At 36.2% G+C, this 23,958-nt stretch overlaps 1 protein-coding gene across 2 annotated transcripts in view; it reads left to right on the top strand.

Annotated features, from left to right (window-relative positions):
• The window catches only part of BRWD3 (bromodomain and WD repeat domain containing 3), a 160,740-nt gene that overhangs the window by 92,022 nt on the left and 44,760 nt on the right, over positions 1 to 23,958 (top strand). The window contains exons 14-22 of one of the 2 annotated variants that reach the window (XM_036929979.2): positions 406 to 559; positions 1,988 to 2,122; positions 3,168 to 3,296; positions 4,199 to 4,424; positions 7,776 to 7,943; positions 9,635 to 9,818; positions 11,514 to 11,607; positions 21,888 to 22,037; positions 23,322 to 23,398. In XM_036929979.2, the coding sequence (XP_036785874.2) occupies positions 406 to 559; positions 1,988 to 2,122; positions 3,168 to 3,296; positions 4,199 to 4,424; positions 7,776 to 7,943; positions 9,635 to 9,818; positions 11,514 to 11,607; positions 21,888 to 22,037; positions 23,322 to 23,398 (1,317 nt within the window). Of the gene's footprint in view, positions 1 to 405; positions 560 to 1,987; positions 2,123 to 3,167; positions 3,297 to 4,198; positions 4,425 to 7,775; positions 7,969 to 9,634; positions 9,819 to 11,513; positions 11,608 to 21,887; positions 22,038 to 23,321; positions 23,399 to 23,958 lie in introns of those variants that run through there. The other variant, XR_005033478.2, reaches the window with a different exon arrangement.

Raw genomic sequence — 23,958 nt, 5'->3', positions numbered from 1 at the left:
TGTTCAATTAAATCAAAAGTTACTGAATTTCTCACTGTTCTTTTACAAGACTTACTAGTTTCAAAGAATTTAATATTTAAGGGAACGATGTGTTCATTATATATTTTCTTCATATTTTTTGGTAGCCAACATAACCTTTGTATTTTATTTTTCAAGTTATTTGTAGATTTCTTTCTAGCTTCATTTTTTTCTTTTGTTCCATGTAACTATAATTTTTTTTATTTTTCTTTTTTTCTCCCTAAAATAGGCTTATGTAGCTACTTTAGTTATTTTGTTTTGTGAGAACTTAAAGGTATAGTTTATGATATTTTTATCTAGAAAGTAGATTTTGCCATAATTTGCTATTTCAGGTGCCCCTTTGTTAAAAATTTACAGTGTATAAATACTGCAAATCATTTTATTTAGGAACAATTTGTCATCTGGAGACGACAAGGTCACTAAGCTTAAGGTGACTATGGTGGCCTGGGATCGTTATGATGCCACAGTTATTACTGCAGTAAACAATTTCCTTTTGAAAGTATGGAATTCTATCACCGGGCAACTTCTTCATACTTTATCTGTAAGTATTCTATTTTTATAATAATAAAAATGTTCAGAAAGTGCATTTTTCCAGAAGATAGGAAATTTAGGTTTCAGTTTGCTTTCTGTTATGAACTATCCCAGAAAAGTAATTATTGGAGGTAACTCTGTTAACATATCTGCAAAATAGGGGTGATACATGGTGTGGCTGCTAAAAGCAGGTTTGAAAACTCTTCAAGGTCCTTTCCAGGTCTGATATCTATTATCTTATCATATGCAGTCAAGGGTATATAAGTTTTTTGTTTTTATCATGAGTTGGGATTTTTTTATTGTTACTGTTTTATGTAGAACTAACTTTATTTTGACAAGAGTATCCTGTGTATCCTACCTTCAAGGATTAGTTTTTGCAAGAAGTAGATGTAAGAAGAAGTAGGAGAAAAGTGTACCTTTTCCTCTTCCTTTTAAAAAATGTATTTGTCATAGTAAAAGGCTGCAATATTTGTGGTGTGAAAAGTTGATAGGATTAATAGCAGAAATCACATAGGTGGCTTTGAAGTTTGTCACTTTATCATGGTACAGGTTGGCTTCAGGTTAAATTTCACTTGAAAACCTTTTTACCTATCTGCTTCAATTATCAGTTCATTAGTACTTCAAGGAGAGGGACCAAGTGATTGCCATATGGTTTATATAATAGGAAGTGATAGGGACTAGAAACCAATTATCATGACTCAATTCTCTTAGTAGTAGAGTGTGGTATCCTTATTTGACTCTTACATGAAATAATTTTATCGTAAGTCCTCTGAGGTTTCTAAATATTTGTTTAATTTGGGAGGATTTTTACTTTATCTTTCATATACCTCCCAAGTCCTCTTTCTGGAATAAAACTCTCACACTATGTAAGTGGAATTTTAGATTCTTTTATCTGTTAAACGAGTGCTTACCTCATTCTGACTGTCTCTATTCCTTGATACAAGTATCTAATAATATACGTAGAAAAACCTATGGTGTGTGCTTGATTCTTTATTAGGAAATGTTTGTCTATGTCAACACACTCCAGTAGAAAAAATAATGACATGTAATATTAATTTTTCTAGTAGCTGCAATCAAAATATAAAACAAAAGTTAAATTAAGACATTAAAGACTCTGTCACATTTTCTGTGGCCTTTTTAAATAGCAAGGTCCTAGAAATATGAATTCCACTTAGGGGCCTGGTTAAGGAGATGTAACTATTTCGGACTGTATTTTCAACGTCTTTCCAGGACTTCTGTCTATTCAGTACTTAATGAAATCACTACGTAAAAGTATAAGGGACTCTTAACTGAGCTGACATGGAGTGTCCCTGTAGTAAATGATGTGTGTTATGCATGAATTTATCTGAGCCACATTAATAGCACCAAATTGATATCTTTTGACCAAATAGCAGATGCTTGGCATTGCTGATCATTTTTGATACTGATTTTATCACAGGGACATGATGATGAAGTATTTGTCTTGGAAGCACATCCATTTGATCAAAGGATTATATTGTCAGCAGGTCATGATGGGAACATTTTCATTTGGGACCTTGACCAGGGGACCAAAATTCGGAATTATTTTAACATGGTAAGGAAAATCTGTGCTTAGTTCATATTAAAATAGATTTCTCTTGTATGGCAACTTGGTAATTAAAGTATACTTAGTGCCAAGAGACCTCTTGTCATCTGTGTTCAAATCCATATAATAGTTTAGAGAATGCCTCAAGACCTGAGAGTAAGCCCAGTAGAGAGTTGTGCCTTTCAGAGTACCTCTGTTATGATGATGTTAGCATTTTCCGAATTCTGGTCTCTAGCTCTAAACTCTAGAAGCTCAAATATAATAAGCATTTGGAGCTAATGCTAACCAAAATCACAAAAAACAGTTAATGTTTAATCTGTAATCCTAATTTGTGAATCACAACAGTTACTGTATGGTATCTGCTTTTTGTAAACCCCATATGGCTTAGTTAGTAGGAATTTGTTGGACAAATGTGGAATTGAAGGTATGTATACTCTTAAGCTATATTTCATATAAACCGTGCAAAAATCTGGTGAGCTTTCTATTCTCCCAGTAGAACACCATCTTAATGTTGATGAGAATACTCATATCCTCCATATTTAGTGTCCCTCCATGAAGAATAGTTATGACTAATCATTTCTAAATTGTTAGGTTTTGAGCTCCCTTCTATAGGCTTTATGCAGATCCAGAACATTAAATTCCCTCTGTCTTTTGTTAGTAAAATTGCTTTGTGTGCCTTAACTTTTAGGAAGGTTTTTTTAAGGTTCACCTGCATTGTAATTCAAGATGTGAAGCTGGTATCTTGACTTTGATGAGGTAGCACCTTTGTTAGTTTGGCTGTGTTTAGGTCTTTTTTGTTCTCAGTTACTCATTTAGTACTTCTTGAGATACAACATTGGTAGTAATGTTTGATGTCATCCATTGCATTTTGATTCTCCCAAATTTCTTTCAGAGCTTTACTGTTTCAGTAGTGTTTTGGCTACAGAAGCCAGAGACTAGATTGGTATGTTGGTGTATTACAGAATTCAAGATATTAGCAAGCAGAAGCTATTGCCTACTTATCACTTGAAAATTACCTCTTAAGATGACTTAAAGTGACTGCTCTAAATTTCAGATTGAAGGCCAAGGCCATGGTGCAGTGTTTGATTGTAAATTTTCACCAGATGGAAACCATTTTGCGTGCACAGATTCTCATGGGCATTTGCTGCTTTTTGGTTTTGGATGCAGTAAATACTTTGAAAAGGTTAGTATATTTAGTTTTTGTTATAGACTGCAATTTTGGATTGTATCATTCAGGTTTATTTGAAGTGATCTAGTTATTTAGGGACATTGTGTTTCAATATATATAAAATAGCAAAGTCACCTTTCTTGGTAAAATTTTTTATTGCTGCCAGAACACAGGGCTTGGTAGTTTGAATTACTATTATGATATAGGTATAAAAATTCATTAGGAAATCCTATTGGTCATATTCCTTGTACTGGCTTTCAGGTATAATAGGAGAACAACTTTACCAGATTGAGTCTTCTACTTAGCATAAATTAGGAATAAACAGCTGGTGACTGAATGTTTGTTTTTTTGCTTGGCTGCTTTAACTATTCTTGATCTTGTTAAAATACTTTGGAAGCTAACTTAAATGGTTCCTTATATTTTATTAGCTATGAATTTGGAATAGATTATAGTGTCTTGGAGTTGGAGAAGAACTCAAAATCATTGAATTCAGCTCAATACTAATACTGTCTGAGTGTCCCCGATGCAGTTGATAATTTACCAGCCTCACCATTAATATTATACTCCATCTATATTTGTTTGAATAAAAATAAGCAAGAAAAATAGTTAAGCTGTGTATGATTTTTCATATTAAATAAAAATACCTAACTTTAATTACCATGTTGCTGTTTTACTTCTTCCTATCCTAATTAGAAAAATATAAGGACATAAAGTAATACAGATTGTAGGATGGTATGGAAAAAGGGTAGGGTTATGATTTAGATTATTCATTTCTACCTAGAGAGAACATGGCAATAGAGGGCTAGAAAAGAATGCAGAATCATCTGATCGGAAAAGCGCATGTACTCTAGGATTGAAAATAAGTGCTTGTCTATAGATTCCCTATGCACCTTAAAATCTAAAAATATACCATAAAGATTCCAGATCAGATGTTCTTCCACACGGATTATCGGCCTCTTATCCGTGATGCCAACAACTATGTATTGGATGAACAAACCCAACAAGCTCCTCACCTCATGCCTCCCCCATTCTTGGTGGATGTTGATGGAAATCCTCATCCCACAAAATTCCAAAGGCTAGTACCAGGACGGGAAAATTGTAAAGATGAACAACTGATACCACAGCTGGGATATGTGGCTAATGGTATGTTACCTCCAAAATGAAACAAAGCATTTTGCAAAAGGTTTTACTTTTTATTGTTCTCAGTGATATATGCCCCCTGCTGAACTCTGTAATAGGTTATATTTTACCAAATACTTCTATTAATTTTCAGTTGCCTAGTACTTTTTACTTTACCAGAGTACTATTCCATTTTTATCTTACCTGGACACATATTAATAGATTAGGACAAACAAACATACTCAAGCCAAGAATGTCTTGACCAGCTTTGTTGAGACCCTGAACTTATGTATGGTCCTGTTTTTATAGTATTGATTCTAGTAATGTACTAACTTTGATGTATCAAGCTTTATAACTGGTGGAGTTCAACTGCTCAAAGTATTGGTATTTTAATTTGAAAGACCACAGTTAATGGACCTAAGAGGAGGAAATTAAAAAAACATGAGCTAGGAAGTATCTGTTTATTTCATCCTCATGTTTGAAATGCAAAGAATAATTTGAGTATCGGGTGGGAGAGCGAGTGTTTAAGTAACACTCAGTCTTTGAGGATAGTGAAGAAGCAGTGATACGTGTAATGTGTGATGTGAGGTTAGTAGAATAAGAAACTGAAATAAGCTATTCTCTATGACAGCAACTCTTCCAGTTGGCATATTTCCTTTAATGTATATTGCGTCCTCCACCTCAATCCGATACTTCCTGTCTCTGTCATATTTTGGTAATTTTAACAATCTTTCAAACCTTTTCATTTTTATTTTATTTGTTATGGTGAACTGTGATCAGTGATCTTTGATGTTCCCATTTAATTGTTTCGGGGCACCACGGACTGCACCCACATGACACGGCATCCTTAATTGGTAAATGTTACAGTATGTGTTTTGACTGCTTCATTGACTGGCCATTCCCCTCTCTCCCTCCCTCTCCTTGGGCCGCCCTGTTCCCTGAGACACAAGAATATTGAAATTAGGCCAATTAATAACCCTACAGCGGCCTCTTAAGTGCTCAAGTGAAAGGAAGAGTTGCACATCTCTCAGTTTAAGTCAAACACTAGAAATGATCAAGCTTAGTGAGGAAGGCATTTGAAAAGCCTGGATGGGCCGAAAGATAGGCTTCTGGTGCCAAACAGTTAGCCAGGTCGTGAATGAAAATAATTCTTGAAGGAAATTAAAACTGCTACTCCAGGAACACATGAATGTTACAGAAGTGAAACAGCCTTATTGCTGATACAGAGAAAGTTTTAGTGGTCTGGATGGAAGGTCAAACCAATCACAGCATTCCCTTAAGGCAGAGCCTAATCCAAGCAAGGCCCTAACTCTCTTCAGTTTTGTGAAGGCTGAGAGAGGTGAAGAAGGTGCAGAAGAAAGGGTGGAAGCCAAGCAGAGTTTGGTTTGCGAGATTTAGGGACAGAAGCCATCTGCATAACATCGGAGTGCAAGGTGAAGCAAGTACTGACATACAGAAGCTGTGGCAAGTCATCCAGAAGATCTAGCTGAGATAGTCAGTGAAGGTGGCTGCACTAAGCGACAGATTTTCAGTGTGGTGATGAAACGGCCATCTGTTGGAAGAAGATGCCATCTAGGGCTTTTCATAGCTAGAGAGAAGTCAATGTCTGGCTTCAAAAGTTCAAAAGAGAGGCTGACTCTCTTGTTAAGGGCTAATGCAGATAATGGTGATTTTAAGTTGAAGCCAATGCTCGGCCATTCCGAAAATCATAGGGCCCTTAAGAATTACGTTAAATCTACTCTACCTGTGCTCTATAAATGGATCAAGAAAGCCTGGATGACAGCACATCTGTTTTTACAACAGGGTTTCCTGAATAGTTCAGGCTCACTGTTGAGACCTCCTACTCAGAGCAAGAGATTTCCTTTCAAAATCTGACTGCTCACTGATAATGCACCTGGTCACCCGAGAGCTCTGATGGAGATGTACAATGAGATCAATGTTGTTTTCATGCCTGCTAACAGAACCTCCATGCTGCAGCCCATGGATCAAGTAGTAATTCAAGTCTTATTATTTAAGAAATACATAGATAGCAATTCCTCTGATGGATGTGAGCATAAATTGAAAACCTTCTGGAAAGGACTCCCCATTCTAGATGCCATTAAGATCGTCGAGATACCTGTGAAGAGGTCAAAATGTCAACATTAGCAGGAGTTTGGGAGTTTGTAAGAGCTGATTCCAACCGAGATGGGCGATTTTGAGGTGTTCAAGACTTCAGTGGATGAAGCTGCTTCAGATGTGGTGGAATAACAAGAGAACTAGTATTGGGAGTAGAGCCTGAAGCTGTGACTGAATTGCTGCAATCTCCTGATAAAACTTAATGGATGAGGATTTGCTTCTTAATGGGTGAGCAAAGATTCCACTTTCTCAGGGTGGAATTTACTTTCCGTGAAGATGCCGTGAAAATTGTTGAAATGAACAGCAAAGAGTTTAGAGTGTTACATAAACTTAGTTGATAAAGAAGAGGCAGGGTTTGAGGACTGACTCAACTTGTGAAAGAAGTTTTATTGTGGGTAGTAATGCTATCAAACAGCATTGCATGCTACAGAGAAATCATTTGTGGAAGGAAGAGTCAGTGGATGTGGCCAGCTTCATTGTCTCATTCTAAGAAATTGCCACAGCTACCGCAGTCTTTGGCCGCCACCACCCTGATTAGTAAGCAGCCATCAACACTGAGGCAAGACACTGCGCCTGCAAAAAGATTATCAGTTGCTGAAAGGTGAGGTGGTGGTTAGCATTTTTTAATAATAAAGTATTTTTAATTGAAGTGTGCACATTGTTTTTTTGACAAAATGCTGTATTGCACACTTAAATGGTACAGTGTAAACGTAATTTCTTCATGCACTGGGAAATTAAAAAATTCATTTGGCTGGCTTTTTTGTAATACTTGCTTTTTTTCATGGCCTGGAATTGAGCCTACAATGTATCTGAGGTATGCTGTATTTGAAAGACCATGATTTTGATTTTTTTTTAAGAAAGGAAATTATCATGAAGAAAGAAGCAAAATATTTTAGATTTCTGTGATTGATTTTGTTTAAACTCTACTCAGATCTCTGTTTCTGCCACATTGTTACAAAATTCCTTGGGAAAATTATTTTGTAATTTAGTAATTCTTTAACATGGGAAGGCCCTCATAATACTAAGTTATTGCTTGAATATACATTGCTTAAATATATACATTGCTTAAATCAAACACACATGATGACATAGCAAAAATTTTAATGATCTTTAACAAAATATTTTAATACATATTTTATTTGTATTTTAGTCCTCTTTTATTATGTGTCTAGAAATTTATACATTAAGCTTGTTTTTACCTTATTAGGTTATAACAAAATGTGAGTAATTTTGTGGTTTCATATCTTTGGTCTTAATAAGGTGATGGTGAGGTCATAGAACAGGTTATTGGGCAACAAACCAATGACCAAGATGAGAGCATTCTTGATGGAATTATCCGGGAGCTACAGAGAGAACAAGATCTGAGACTAATTAATGATGGAGCTATTCCACATTTTCCAATTAATAGGTCATATTCTGCTAATGGTGGTAAGTATGTATATATGTGTAAAAGGTAAGATGAATGTGTTGTAATTATTTTACTTGTACCAAGTAATTCCATGTGGGGAACATTTTAGTTTTTCTGAAAAATAATTCTATTAATGTACAATTTTGATATTAGATATGCCAAAGAGCCATGATCTCATTTTCATTTGTGGCTTAAATGACCTAGCTTCTCTTAAGAAGTACAGGTGGTGTATTTTAATGTGCTATTTTCCTTTAGCTTAATAATGTATTTGCAGCCTTTACTTTTGTTCTAGTAAGTGAGGTACTGCAATAAATCCAGTCCCTATGTAGAGGAACCAGCCTATAAAGTTTTCAAAATTAAATCCATTGTAAGTTTAAAAATTAGTAGAAAAAAAATTCCCCTTGTTGACAGAAAGTATCATCTTCTTCTTTTGCATTTCCAGTAATGCCCTGGAAGACAAGGAGCCCTTTTCTTAGGGAATACAGATGCAGCTTCTGAATAGACTTTCACAAGTTTGATCTTAATTACCAGTATTATTTTAACCTACTGTATCTCTTCCTTCACTCTCCATTAAATTTCCCTATGCATCTGAATTTTATATAAATCTTAGGTTGTGTCAGTTTTATCTTTATCAAGTATTATTAGTTCTATTTTAAAATCAGTCCTCTTATGGAGTTTTTATAAATGTTTTTCTTTTTATATTGACACAATGGGGGTCATTTATTTGGTAACATGGCATTTTGGAGTCTAAGAAATGAATAAGCTATTTTAAATTTAAGGTGATTCATAGAGTATTTTACTCATTTCCTGATTTCTTTAGTATCCCATAAAATTAAAATAAAACATTCTTTGTTCAGGTCATTTGAAGCACCTAACTCAGATAAGCTTTCCTTAACCTGAAATATAAAGTGGGCTGATAATACTGTATATCCAGGTCTTTTGTGTCTAAGACATGAAACTTCCATAGTACCCTAATTTAGAGATCCATTAATGAAATCAGCATTCAGTTCTACCTTAAATACTAGGTTTCTATGGATAGATTTGAAATTCTTTTAGTCAAAGTGACTCCATTGACTTCTATTTGTAATGTTCATTTGACTTTTTCAGTGCTTATTTCATGAATTGAATGTTTCAATTTCCATTTTTGTTTTATTTGCAAATACAACAAAAATTAACAGCAACCTTTCTAGAGGATTAAGAAGAAAAGTTCCATTTCTTTTGTTCATTGCTTATCAATCAATTTTGAAAATGAAAATTTGATATATAAAAAATTTTTTGTTTACATTTTTCTCTTACTGATTTTGGTAGCCTTATTTAAACTTTATTCAGAAACTTTTTATCAGGTTAAAGAAATACAGAATGTAGATTACAAAGGTGCTTTTATGAACTAGTACTAATAAACATTTGTGAATCTACCAAATCATATTAAATTTACTTTTCAAATTTATGAAGAATTTAGTAGATGACAGATATGAAAGTTTTAAAGAAAATTAAAAGAGCCATAGAAACTTTAAACATTTATTGAGTGCCTGCATTATCCTTAACACTATAAAAACCATACAGGGGTATAGAAAATGTAGAACAAAGGGATAGCAATAATATCCAGCAGTGAAAACTTTGTATCTCCTGTTTTATTTAGTCTTATGATCTGGGAGAGTTTGGTAACTTTGCTCAGAAAGTGGTGCCTTCCTTTTTTTTTTTTTTGGTTTAGCTTTCAGAATTGCAAATATGGACATATCTTCTTCCCCAAATATTGGGCTCCGACGCAGTGGTCAAATTGAAGGTGTCCGGCAAATGCATAACAATGCTCCTCGGAGCCAGATGGCTACTGAACGAGATCTCATGGCATGGAGCAGAAGAGTTGTGGTCAATGAACTAAATAATGGAGTTTGTAGGTGAGTTTATAGGGTAACAGTCTTAAAAAAATAGGCTTTATTTTTGAGTTAGTAAGATAAAATGTGCTATGTCAACCTAAAAATTAAGGTATTTTTTTAATCTAGCTGAGTCATCTGTTAGTTTTTCTACATTATTCCAGTTAGTTCATTCTATAACTATTTAACAGTTATCATACTTTTGCTTAGCTTTGTGCTAAACAGTATGTGAAATACTGAAAAATGAAACATATGATTTTTGTCTTCCATGCATTCATAATCTAGGTTAGAAGATAAGAATACAAATTCTATTAGTAGGAGCATGAGCCCATATGTGATTAAATATGTCAGTGATGGACCCAAAATTCAATAGTGGTTCTGAGGAGAAGACCATCAACTCAATATTGGAGCAGTTTGGAGTGCAATATAGATATGTAATAGACCCTAGTGCTTAGGATATATTTAGAAATGTCATTTAAGTAGGCTTCCTTGGATAAAAGGATTTCATTAGGATGGATTTCAAACATAGAATCCCTATTCTCATTTGTAAATCCTTACATTTGCTGTAATACCAAATCCATATAATCCACAGCAACTAAAAATAGACTTAGAAAAGAGAAAGGACATTGAGAGAGAACATAAAGAAATCTGTTTCAATCATGTTCTCTCCCTAACCAAACCTTATACCAGCTCAGCCAACAAGTAGCAAAATTAATTTGGTTTCACCTTTTTTTCTTAAGCAGTAATAACAAAAAAGGAGACAGCTAACTTATGAACTGTATGCTATGCCATGCAGTAGAATAATTCAAAATAATTCTTTGCTCAAAATGTTAAAAGTAGAATTGAAAGCAGGAACTCAAATGGATACTTGTATGCCAGTGTTCATTACAGCATTATTCACAATAGCCAAACAACAGAAACAACTCAAGTATCTGTCAACATATGAAAGGATAAACAAAATGTGATATATACATACTGTGGCATATTATTCAGCCATAAAAAGGAATGAAGTTCTGATCATGTTACATGATAAACATTGTGCTAAGTGAGGTAAGACAAACACAAAAGGGCAAGTAGCATATGATTCCACTTATATGAAATATCTAGAATAGGAAAATTCATAGAGAAAGTTGATTAGACATTAACGGGCTTGTGGAAAGAGAAGTAGAGAAGTATTGCTTAATTGTTACAAAGTTTACATTTGGAGTGATGAAAAAGTTTTCATCACTAGTGGTGATGGTTGTACAACATTGAACTGTCATTAACACCACTGAATTGTACACCTAAAAATAGCTAAAATGACAAATTTTACATTTAAAAGTATTTTGGTTAAAAAACAGAGGTAAACTCAAATATAGAATACAGATTGGTGTTTGCTAGAGGGGAGGTAGGTGAGGGGTGGGTGATGTAGGTGAAGTGGATAAATGGGTGTAAACTTTCAGTTATAAAATAAGTCGCAGGGATAAAAAGTACAGCACAGGGAATATAGTCAATAATATTGTAATAACTTTGTATGATGACAGTGATTTCACTTTTTGTGCTGAACATTTTACAATATATATAATTGTGAAATCACTATGTTGTACACTCAAAATTAATATAATGTACGTCAACTGTACTTCAATTTAAAAAATTAAGTTAATTTTCTTAGCTGACTTTTAAGTTTTTGGTTTGCTTTTTGATGATTTTTGGTTACTTTGATCTCTTGTTTGTTATTAGGGTTCAGGAAGACTGTCGAACTGCAAAAGGTGACATAGAAATCAGTCTTTATACAGTTGAAAGGAAGAAAAAGCCATCTTTTACTACCCAAAGGGTAAGTTTAATTTTGCAGTACTTTGGGGAAAACTATTTGCAGATATTTCTAGATACCAGGTTTTTGAAAGATGGCACTTAAGTATAAAGCACTGCTTTTTAAAAAAATTTATTAAAGTATCATTGTTATACATTCTTATGATGGTGTTTGATAAGCAACACATGGTTCAACTTTCACCCATATCACCCCCTCCAGTGTGGTCACTGTCTATCATGTAGTAATACGTTATAGAGTCATTAATTGTATTTTCCATGCTGACTTACCATCCCCGTGACTTACCAATATTGTGATTGTGAATTATGGTGCCCTTAACCCCTTTATTCCTCCCCACCTGCCCTCCCGAACTCCTCTCTTTTGGTGACCACTAGTTCCTTCTTGGTGTCTGTGAGTCCATTGCTGTTCTGTTCCTTCTGTTTCACTTTGTTTTTATACTTCACAAATGAGTAAAATCATTTGGTATTTGTCTCTCTGCCTGGCTTATTTCACTGAGCATAATACCCTCTAGATCCATCCATGTTGTTGTAGATGGCAGGATTCTTTTCTTTTTATGGCTGAATAATATTTCATTGTGTATATATACCATGCTCTCGTTATCCATTCATCTACTGATAGACACTTAGGTTGCTTCTATATCTTGGCTATTGTAAATAGTGTACCAATAAACATAGAGGTGCATGTGACTTTTTGAAAAAGGGATCTTGATTTCTTTCGGAAAATTTCTAGGAGTGGAATTACTGGGACAAATGGTATTTCTATTTTTAGTTTTTTGAGGAACCTCCATAAAGCTTTCCACAATGGCTGACCAATTTACATTACCACCAACAGTGTAGGAGGGTTCCCCTTTCTCTGCATCCTCACCATCATTTGTTGTTTCTTGTCTTTTGGATGTTGGCAATCCTAACTGGTGTGAGGTGATATCTCATGGTGGTTTTCATTTGCATTTCCCTGATGATTAGCAATGTGGAACATATTTCCATGTACCTGTTGGCCATCTGAATTTCTTCCTTGGAGAAGTGTCTGTTCAGGTCCTGTCTCCATTGTTTTTTTTTTAATTTTGGTATCATTAATCTACAATTACAGGAAGAATGTTATGTTTACTAGGTTCCCCCCTTCACCAAGTCCCCCCCACATAACATTCACTGTCCATCTGCATAGTAAGATGCTGTAAAATCACTACTTGTCTTCTCTGTGTTGCGCAGCCCTCCCCGTGTCCCCCACTCACTATACATGCTAATCGTAATGCCCTCTTTCTTTTTTCCCACCCTTATCCCTCCCTTCCCTCCCATCGTACCCAGTCCCTTTGCCTTTGGTAACTATTAGTCCATTCTTGGGTTCTGTGATTCTGCTGCTGTTTTGTTCCTTTAGTTTTCCTTTGTTCTTATACTCCACATATGAGTGAAATCATTTGGTACTTGTCCTTCTCCAACTGGTTTATTTCACTGAGCATAATACCCTCTAGCTCCATCCATGTTGTTGCGAATGGTAGGATCTGTCTTTTTCTTCTGGCTGCGTAATATTCCATTGTGTATATGTACTACGTCTTCTTTATCCATTCATCTACTGATGGACATTTAGGTTGATTCTATATCTTGGCTATTGTAAACAGTTCAGCGATAAACATAGGGGTGCATCTGTCTTTTTCAAACTGGAGTGTTGCATTCTTAGGGTAAATTCCTGGAAGTGGAATTCCTGGGTCAAATGGTATTTCTATTTTGAGCATTCTGAGGAACCTCCATACTGCTTTCCACAAAGGTTGACCTAGTTTACATTCCCACCAGCAGTGTAGGAGGGTTCCCCTTTCTAAACAACCTCGCCAACATATGTTGTTGTTTGTTTTTTTCATGATGGCGATCCTTACTGGTGTGAGGTGATATCTCATTGTGGTTTTACTTTGCATTTCTCTGATGATTAGAGATGTAGAGCATCTTTTCATGTGCCTGTTGGCCATCTGGATTTCTTCTATAGAGAACTGTCTACTCAGCTCCTCTGCCCATTTTTTAATTGGATTATTTGCTTTTTGTTTGTTGAGGCGTGTGAGCTCTTTCTATATTTTGCATGTCAATCCGTTATCGGATCTGTCATTTATGAATATGTTCTCCCATACTGTAGGATACGTTTTTGTTCTATTGATGGTGTCCTTTGCTGTACAGAAGGTTTTTAGCTTGATATAGTCCCACTTGTTCATTTTTGCCTTTGTTTCCCTTGCCCGGGGAGATATGTTCATGAAGAAGTCACTCATGTTTATGTCTATGAGATTTTTGCCTATGCTTTTTTCTAAGAGTTTTATGGTTTCATGACTTACATTCAGGTCTTTTATCCATTTGGAGGTTACTTTTGTGTATGGGGCTAGACAGTGATCCAGTTTCATTCTCTTACATGTAGCTGTCCAGTTTTGCCATCACCATCTGTTGAAGAGACTGTCATTTCCCCACTGTATGTCCATGGCTCCATTATCATATATTAATTGGCCATATATGTTTGGGTTAATGTCTGGAGTCTCTGTTCTGTTCCACTGGTCTGTGGCTCTGTTCTTGTGGCAGTACCAAATTGTCTTGATTAGTGTGGCTTTGTAGTAGAGCTTGAAGTTGGGGAGCGAGATCCTCCCCACTTTATTCTTCCTTCTCAGGATTGCGTTGGCTATTCGGGGTCTTTGACGGTTCCATATGAATTTTTGAACTATTTGTTCCAGTTCATTGAAGAATGCTGTTGGTATTTTGATAGGGATTGCATCGTATCTGTATATTGCTTTGGGCAGGATGGCCATTTTGATGATATTAATTCTTCCTAGCCAGGAGCATGGGATGAGTTTCCATTTGTTAGTGACCTCTTTAATTTCTCTTAAGAGTGTCTTGTAGTTTTCAGGATATAGGTCTTTCACTTCCTTGGTTAGGTTTCTTCCTAGCTATTTTATTCTTTTTGATGCTATTGTGTATGGTATTGTTTTCCTAATTTCTCTTTTTTCTATTAGTTCATTGTTAGTGTATAGGAAAGCTACAGATTTCTGTGTGTTAATTTTGTATCCTGCAACTTTGCTGAATTTCGATATTAGTTCTAGTAGTTTTGCAGTGGAGTCTTTAGGGTTTTCTATGTACAATATCATGTCATCTGCAGATAGTGACAGTTTGACTTCTTCTTTACCAATCTGGATTCCTTGTATTTCTTTGTTTTTTTCTGATTGCCGTGGCTAGGACCTCCAGTATCAGGTTGAATAAAGTGGAGAGAGTGGGCATGCCTGTCTTGTTCCCGATCTCAGAGGAAAAGTTTTCAGCCTCTCGCTGTTCAGTATGATGTTAGCTGTGCGTTTATCATATATGGCCTTTATTATGTTGAGGTACTTGCCCTCTATGCCCATTTTCCTGAGAGTTTTTATCATGAATGGATGTTGAACTTTATCGAATGCTTTTTCAGCATCTATGGAGATGATCATGTGGTTTTTGTCTTTCTTTTTGTTTATGTGGTTGATGATGTTGATGGATTTTCGAATGTTGTACCATCCTTGCATCCCTGAGATGAATCCCACTTGGTCATGGTGTCTGATCCTCTTGATGTATTTTTGAATTTGGTTTGCTAATATTTTGTTCAGTATTTTTGCATGTACGTTCATCTGGGATATTGGTCTGTAGTTTTCTTTTTGGTGGGGTCTTTGCCTGGTTTTGGTATTAGGGTGATGTTGGCTTCATAGAATGAGTTTGGGAGTATTCCCTCCTCTTCTATTTTTTGGAAAATGTTAAGGAAAATGGGTGTTATGTCTTCTCTGTATGTCTGATAAAATTCTAAGGTAAATCCATCTGGCCCGGGGATTTTGTTCTTGGGTAGTTTTTTGACTACCGATTCAATTTCATTGCTGGTAATTGGTCTGTTTAGATTTTCTGTTTCTTTCTGGGTCAGTCTTGGAAGGTTGTATTTTTCTAGGAAGTTGTCCATTTCTCCTAGGTTTTCCAGCTTGTTAGCATATAGGTTTTCATAGTATTCTCTAATAATTCTTTGTATTTCTCTGGGGTCTGTTGTGATTTTTCCTTTCTCATTTCTGATTCTGTTGATGAGTGTTGACTCTCTTTTTCTCTTAAGAAGTCTGGCTAGAGGCTTACCTATTTTGTTTATTTTCTTGAAGAAGCAGCTCTTGGTTTCATTGATTTTTTCTATTGTTTTATTCTTCTCAATTTTATTTATTTCTTCTCTGATCTTTATTACGTCCCTTCGTCTGCTGACCTTAGGCCTCATTTTTCTTCTTTTTCCAATTTCGATAATTGTGACATTAGACTATTCATTTGGGATTGTTCTTCCTTATTTAAATATGCCTGGATTGCTATATACTTTCCTCTTAAGACTGCTTTTGCTGCGTCCCACAGAAGTTGGGGCTTAGTGTTATTGTTGTCATTTGTTTCCATATATTGCTGGATCTCCATTTTAATTTGGTCATTGATCCATTGATTATTTAGGATCATGTTGTTAAGCCTCCATGTGTTTGTGAGCCTTTTTGCTTTCTTTGTACAATTTACTTCTAGTTTTATACCTTTGTGGTCTGAAAAGTTGGTTGGTAGATTTTCAATCTTTTGGAATTTACTGAGGTTCTTTTTGTGGCCTAGTATGCGGGTTATTCTGGAGAATGTTTCATGTGCATTTGAGAAGAATGTGTATCCTATTGCTTTTGGATGTAGAGTTCTATAGATGTGTATTAGGTCCATCTGTTCTAGCGTGCTGTTCAGTGCCTCTGTGTCCTTACTTGTTTTCTGTCTGGTGGATCTGTCCTTTGGGGTGAGTGGTGTGTTAAAGTCTCCCAAAATGAATGCATTGCATTCTATTTCCTCCTTTAATTCTGTTAGTATTTGTTTCACATATATTGGTTCTCCTGTATTGGGTGCATATATGTTTATAATGGTTATATCCTCTTGTTGGACTGAGCCCTTTATCATTGTGTAATGTCCTTCTTTATCTCTTGTTACTTTCTTTATTTTGAACTTTATTTTTTCTGATACTAGTATTGCAACACCTGCTTTTTTCTCTCTGTTGTTTGCATGAAATATCTTTCTCCATCCCTTGACTTTTAATCTGTTCATGTCTTTGGGTTTGAGGTGAATCTCTTGTAAGCAGCATACGTATGGTTCTTGCTTTTTTGTCCATTCTATTTCTCTGTGTCTTTTGATTGGTTCATTCAGTCCTTCTACATTTAGGGTGATTATTGAAAGATATGTACTTATTGCCATTTCAGGCTTTAGATTTGTGTTTACCAAAGGTTCAAGGTTAGCTTGTTTACTACCTCACTCTGACCTCACTCACTTTTTAAGCTGTTATAAACACAGTCTGATCATTATTTCTTTCCCTTCTTATTCCTCCTCCTCCATTCTTCATATGTTGGGTGTTTTGTTCTGTGTTCTTTTTAGGAGTGCTCCCATCTAGAGCAGTCCCTCTAAGATTCCCTGTAGAGGTGGTTTGTGGGAGGCAAATTCCCTCAACTTTCGTTTGTCTGGCAATTGTTTAATCCCTCCTTCATATTTAAATGATACTCGTGCTGAATACAGTATCCTTGGTTCAAGGCCCTTCTGTTTCATTGCATTAAATATATCATTGCATTCTCTTCTGGCCTGTAGGGTTTCTGTTGAGAAGTCTGATGATAGCCTGATGGGTTTTCCTTTGTAGGTGACATTTTTACTCTCTCTGGCTGCCTTTAATACTCTGTCCCTGTCCTTGATCTTTGCCATTTTAATTATTATGTGTCTTGGTGTTGTCCTCTTTGGATCCCATCTCTTGGGAGTTCTGTGTGCCTCCGTAGTCTGAGCAACTATTTCCTCCCCCAGTTTGGGGACGTTCTCAGCAATTATTTCTTCAAAGACACTTTCTATCCCTTTTTCTCTCTCTTCCTCCTCTGGTACCCCTATAATGTGGATATTGTTCCTTTTGGATTGGTCACACAGTTCTCTTAATATTGTTTCATTCCTGGAGATCCTTTGATCTCTCTGCATTAGCTTCTGTGCGTTCCTGTTCTCTGGTTTCTATTCCATCAATGGCCTCTTGCATCTTATCCATTCTGCTTATAAATCCTTCCAGAGTTTGTTTCACTTCTATAATCTTCCTCCGGACATCTGTAATATTCCTCCAGAATTCATCCCTTAGCTCTTGCGTATTTCTCTGCAGCTCTGTCAGCATGTTAATGATTTTTATTTTGAATTCTTTTTCAGGGAGACTGGTTAGGTCTGCCTCTGCAAATCGTTTCTCAGGTGTAACTATTTTGGAGTGGACCAGATGTTTTTTCCTTTTCATGGTGATTGCATTGGCTTTAGGCAGGTTGCTGGTGTGTCAGCTGGGAGATGAAAGTCCTTTCCTGCTTGCTGTATGCCTTGCCCTTCTCCGCTGCCTGTGATGGTTACCTGCACTCCTGGAGCAGCCACCGGGTTAATCCCCTAAGGTGCTGTGGGTGGGGTGTCCGTCAGAGCAGTGTGGAGCCTTGTGGGGAGTGGCAGGCACACCAGGTGCGCTTCCCCGTGCTAGCGGACACCCTGCCCGGCAGCTGTGTGGGAGCAGCCGCCTTTGGGTGTGGCCCACGTGGCTGTGCATTGGGGTAGGATTCTTGTCGGCTGCTGGGGCACTCCTGCTCCATCTGGCTCTGCTGCAGGTGCGCGTGGGTCTCTTCCATGCAGGCTTCTACCGGGCTCTGGCTTCACTGCCGCCCGTGCGTGTGAGCCACACCCAGGCTGTTCGGTCGTGCCGCTGCGGGCTAGCACAAGCCTCTCCTGCAGCGCACGGATCTGCTCTCGGTTCCTCCCGGTGCTGCTGTCCCCAGCGTGTGCCGCCACTCTCCTGCTACTGGGCCCATGTGTCGGGGTCCACCCCAGTTGGAGGAACGACTGGCATGCTGCTTAGTGCTGTGAGGGACTTCAGAGCTGCCCTGCCTCCGTTTAGGGCGCCTAAGTTTCCCCGGTATTCCCAGCTGCCAGGTGAACTTGGTCCAGCTATGGTGTCCCTGTACCTTTAAGACTTGCAGAAAGCAGTCGCTTTTCTTTTGTCTCAGGGGCGCCGATTGCGGGGACCTGCCCATAGGTTTTGCTTTTCCGTTTCTCTAAAATCCAGCACCCCGTGCACCTTGTGTCTGTGTTTGGGGTGCGGATTTCTAGATCTGGTTGTTTAGCAGTCCTGGGCTTTCACTCCCTGTCCGTTCCGACTCCTTTCTTCCCGCCGGGTTTTGGGGTGGGGGACCATTTGGGTCCCACCTGGCCGCGGCTTGTATCTTACCCCCTTTGTGTGATGGTGAGTTCTCGCAGATGTAGATGTATCCTGGCTGTTGTACTGCATCCACTGGTGTCTCTTTTAGGAATAGTTGTATTTATTGTATTTTCATAAATATATATGTTTTGGGGAGGAAATTTCCTCTGAACTACTCACGCCGCCATCTTCCCGTGGTCACTGTCTCCATTTTTTAATCGAATTATTTGTATTTTGGGTGTTGAGGCATCTTAGTTCTTTATATATTTTGAATGTTAACCCCTTATCAGATAAATCATTTACAAATATATTCTTCCATACTATAGGATGCTGTTTGTTCTGCTGAAGTTCTTTGCTGTACAGAAGCTTTTAAGTTTGATGCAGTCCCACTTGTTATTACTTGATTTTGTTTCCCTTGCCCGAGGAGATGTGTTTAGGAAAAAGTGCCCATGTTTATATTGAGGAGACTTTTGCCTGTGTTCTGTTCTAAGAGTTTTATGGTTTCATGACTTACATTCAGGTCTTTGATTCATTTTGAGTTTACTTTTGTTTATGGAGTTGGACAGTAATCCAGTTTCATTTTCTTACATGTAGCTGTCCAGTTTTGCCGACATTAGTTGTTGAAGAGACTGTCTATTCCCCATTGTATATCTGTGGCCTCTTTATCATATGTTAATTGGCCATGTATGTGTGGTTTTATATCTGGGCTGTGTATTCTGTTCCATTGATCTATGGGTGTGTTCTTGTGCCAGTACCAAATTGTTTTGATTACTGTGGCTTTGTAGTAGAGCTTGAAGGCAGGGAATGTAAAACCCCTAGCTTTGTTCTTCTTTCTCAGGGTTGTAAAGCACTACTTTTTTAGGTGTTTGCATGTAGGGATCCTATTTTTTAAACCCCAGATCGAGACATATGGTTATTATTAATAAGGATAAAATCACACAAAGTAAAGGAAGTCGCAAAAATCTAGAAATGTGGCTCTTGTAGGTATAGGTTATTTGTATTATAATACCATGTTCATATGGTTAAAATAGAACCTAAAAATTGTTGCATAATTACTAATCACAGTGTAAAGCCAATGCTCAGATACCCTAGGTCAAAGGTTAGCAAACTACTTTTCATGGGCTTAATCTTGTTTACTGCCTGTTTTTGCTAACAAGTTTTATTGGAATACAGCCATTCTTATTCATTTATGTATTGTCTGTGGCTGCTTTTACACTATACAGAGTTCAGTAATTGCAACAGAAATCATATGATGTACCAAGCCAAAAATATTTACACTCTGGCCCTTCATAGAAAAAGTTTTGCTGACTCCTGCCCTAGACCCACTATTGGTCATCCTAATCATGTAGGAGGAAAGTATGATCTATACATTGGCCAAGATTCATATCCCCAGCAAAAACTGCTAAGCCAGGAGTGAGATTCCTATATTCCATTAGGTACATGGTAAGCCCCTTGCTAATATTCTGAAGTTAAAGGAACTAGTGGCATAAGAATGTATAGTTTTGTTCCCAGATCTAGCCATGACTTCTGAAGCCTATGGTAACTTGGAAAATGTAGGACAATTTTAATTTTATTACAGAAATCTGGACACTGGAGACCAAATTTTTAATGTTTTTTTTTTGGTATTAAGAAATACAATTTTAGGTAATTACCATATGACTATCTCCAGATATTCTTAGATCATTTTGATTCCCTCTTTCTTAATTTTGATTCACATTTTGTTAACTTATTTGATGTTCTGTGGTAGGATTATTTTCTTAGAGATTTTGAATGAATCAGATCCATGGTTTGTATTCCTTTCCTGCTAGGTTGATTTGCCAAATATCAGACTTGTCTGAGACTAGTAAGCAGGGTAGTTGGGTCTGTAAACATTTTTATTTATATTGAAAATAAGAAACATTTATATATTAGATAAACAACTGGACCTTGATACTGATTTATGAAACTTTTAAATTTGTTTATTCCTGATGACTTATTAGGGTTGTAGCTTTGACATATGGTATACAATAATATTTTATACAGGGTAGAATAAAGTAGTTTTTGCTTTACATTTTAGTTGTTAAAAATTATATCTTTGTTTTTACCTATTTACTGTATGTAGTTTTTTGTAGAAATAAAGAAATATATATTAAGAATTATATACACATAGACATTGGTACTGGAGATGGGTTCGTGGTCTTGCCACAAGAAAGAATTGAAAGATGGCACAAAACTGGTTGAGTTTTAGGAGTTTAATGGAAAATAAGAGTTTAAAGAAAAGACAAACTACATGCTTGAAAGTTGAGTGCAGGCTGACCCCAGAAGGAGTTGCCTCAAGGAAACAATAGGGAGCTGTTTTATGTAGAGGGGAGATGAATATTCACTAAGTGGGGGTAGGTTTAACAGGTGGAGTCTTCTCAGAATTTGGGCTTGCTTCACCCTCTCACTGGGCAGGGAAGTTTTTTGTTATATTTGGTTCTTATCAGAACTGTCATGGCAGTCGTCCCCTGCCAGGTGGGGGTCAAAACCACAATGCTAATGTCATGGTAGTCAGAAAATAATGAAGTTGAGGTTGAAGTTTGGGTTAACTTTTCCTCCATCTTGAATCTAGCCAGTTTTGGCTGGTCTGTTATCTACATTTTCATTCTCCAAATCCTGTAAGAACAGCTTACACAGAATGTATAGAATGTATACAACCAGCCAAATATAAACAATAGCTAAAGTCCCCATCTCCCTTCCCTGCTTATATCTGGCTATCTACCTACTCTAACAATATTATATGGATGTCTTACTTATCCTGTAATAAATTCTACCTAATATATGTAAATTCTGAGTGGGAAAATTCTTACAGCCCAAACTTTGAGCACTGTCTTTAATTTGATCACAAAAGTTTCAAAATAGGAAAGTAATCAATATTACTTAAAAGGTGGGTTAAATATATATAAATATAGTTATATCTTGTGTTCTCTTTTGGGGGATTTATTCCTATCCCTTACCTCCACCCCTGTCCCACCTGTATTCAATTGGTTTGCTTTATAGATATGTTCATTTGTGTGTTTACTGAACCCTTCATTTTAAAAAATATTTTTCCTTCTGTTTTACAGAATGATTATCCGCCTAGCTGTGGGCGCTCTTTACGAAGGACACAGCGTAAGCGTCAGCATACTTACCAAACACGGTCCAACATAGAGCATAATTCACAAACATCATGTCAAAATATAGGTGTACAGGAAGACTCAGACAGTTCCTCAGAGGTTAGATACCTGTTGTTATTTACTTTATGTAATTTTTTTTTGTTTCCTAGTTAACATCATCATTTTGAGTTTACTTTAAGGGTCTCTTTAATAGAAAATTACTTTAGTTTTTATTCTTATAAGAGGATTATTCATTAATAAGGCATTTAAAAGGCAGACTTGAGCATTATTTTGAATTCCTGATTTATGCCTAAGATACTATCTTGGTTAAGGTATTATCAAACATGTCAGCAAAAGTTTAGCTTTGGGACAGTGAAAAAACAGAGTGAGAGGAAATTTGTATACAAATGGACTAAAATATAAACAGTGATATCTAGTTATGCAGTCCCAGAACTTGTTGACTGTATAATCAGCAGAATATACACCTTTTCTGTTACTGTTGACTTCACTGACCATGGAGATTACTGAATGATGATTTTTCTCAGATTTACCTTTTTCTTGATAATGGAATAAAGTGTATAGTAGTTCTTTTCTTCATGTTCCTTTCTTCTCCAGTTCTTTCCTTTTGTTTTCATAACAACTGTAGTTGTTAAGTGAATAATGAGGGTTTAATTATGCATTGACAATGTATGTTATCCCCATTCTTCTCCCACAATTCATGATTAGCAATGATGTCTCCTCCTTCTCTCCCCCAGTCATGAAAATCTTGATCTGAATAGAATGCTCACTATTCAGGAACCGATACTACCTTTTTAACTTAATAATGGTATTGTGGTTGTGTTTTTCAAAAATAATTCTAGTGTTAATAAATATTTATAGTTAAAACTTTTTTTTGTCTGGATTTGCTTCAAAATAATCCCTGGAGTTTAAGGCAGGCAGTGAGAATGCAGATAAAACAAGACCAACAGTGAGTTATTGATTAAACTGGAGATTGTGTACATAAGGTGTTATCCATTCAATCTAGGTGGGTGTTTGAAATTTTACATAATAAAAGGATTATTTTTTATGGAGAGTAATTATATTAATTTGGTAGCAGCATATAGATAATTTTTAAACAATGGTTTTAACATTAAAGAGGGCTGCTATATTGGGGAATGTTAAGGAGTCTGTTCAGACTTTGAAATAATAAAATGTGTCATATCAATAAGAGTAGAAGCTAGAAACTTCTAAATACCTGGTAGGCTTAGTTGTGATTATAGATATATGTAATGATTTTGTGCATTTTAATGAGAACATTTTTGGGGGGATTGGAATGCAAAAAGTGTTATAAAAAAGATAATGTGTGCTAATTAAGAACATGCTAGTTAATAATCATACATCTCAGTTGCTGTCTCTTTGTTGCAGGAGGATGAAACAGTTGGCACAAGTGATGCTTCTTTGGAGGATCCTGTTATTGAATGGCAAAGTGAAAGTTCTTCCAGGTAGTTTTAGTAGTTTTGATTTGGTTAAAATTATTTCACAGTTTTAATGTGAAATATTCTGGTAAGAATTTGGTAAAACCAGAGTTAAAATAGTATTTTATAGTAGCAAGAGTACGGGGTTGGAAACCCAGAGACCTTTTGTTTTATTCTGGCTCTGCCAGTATCTTTTGGGGCATGTTATTATGGGCTTAAGTTCCCTCATCTGTGAAATTAGATCCTTTGTAAATCCAAGATTCTACATTTTGGTAGGCTATATGTATTTATTTCAGTTTTAAAACAACTACATTTAACCATTTTCAGGGATAAGGAGCATCTTTATTTAAAGAAATTTTGTGATTTATACAAGAAATTTGAATTTTAAACCCTGTTTTGGGAAACTGAGCATTGTACTTTATCCGAGAAACATTGTACTAAAATAACTTAGGTAACCATCAAATTCTTTATTGATGTTTTTTCTCTCTGGTAGAACAAATCAAACTATGTCATTTATAATAGTGTTTGATTACAAAAGGATTATCTTCGATCAATCATGAGGTGAAACTATTCCTTTTCTCAATTTA

This window comes from Manis pentadactyla, chromosome X (genome assembly GCF_030020395.1).
Source record: "Manis pentadactyla isolate mManPen7 chromosome X, mManPen7.hap1, whole genome shotgun sequence".
Classification (NCBI taxonomy): Eukaryota; Metazoa; Chordata; class Mammalia; order Pholidota; family Manidae; genus Manis; species Manis pentadactyla.
The sequence above is the reverse complement of the archived record's forward strand: the minus strand, read 5'-3'. Positions and strand labels throughout refer to the sequence as shown.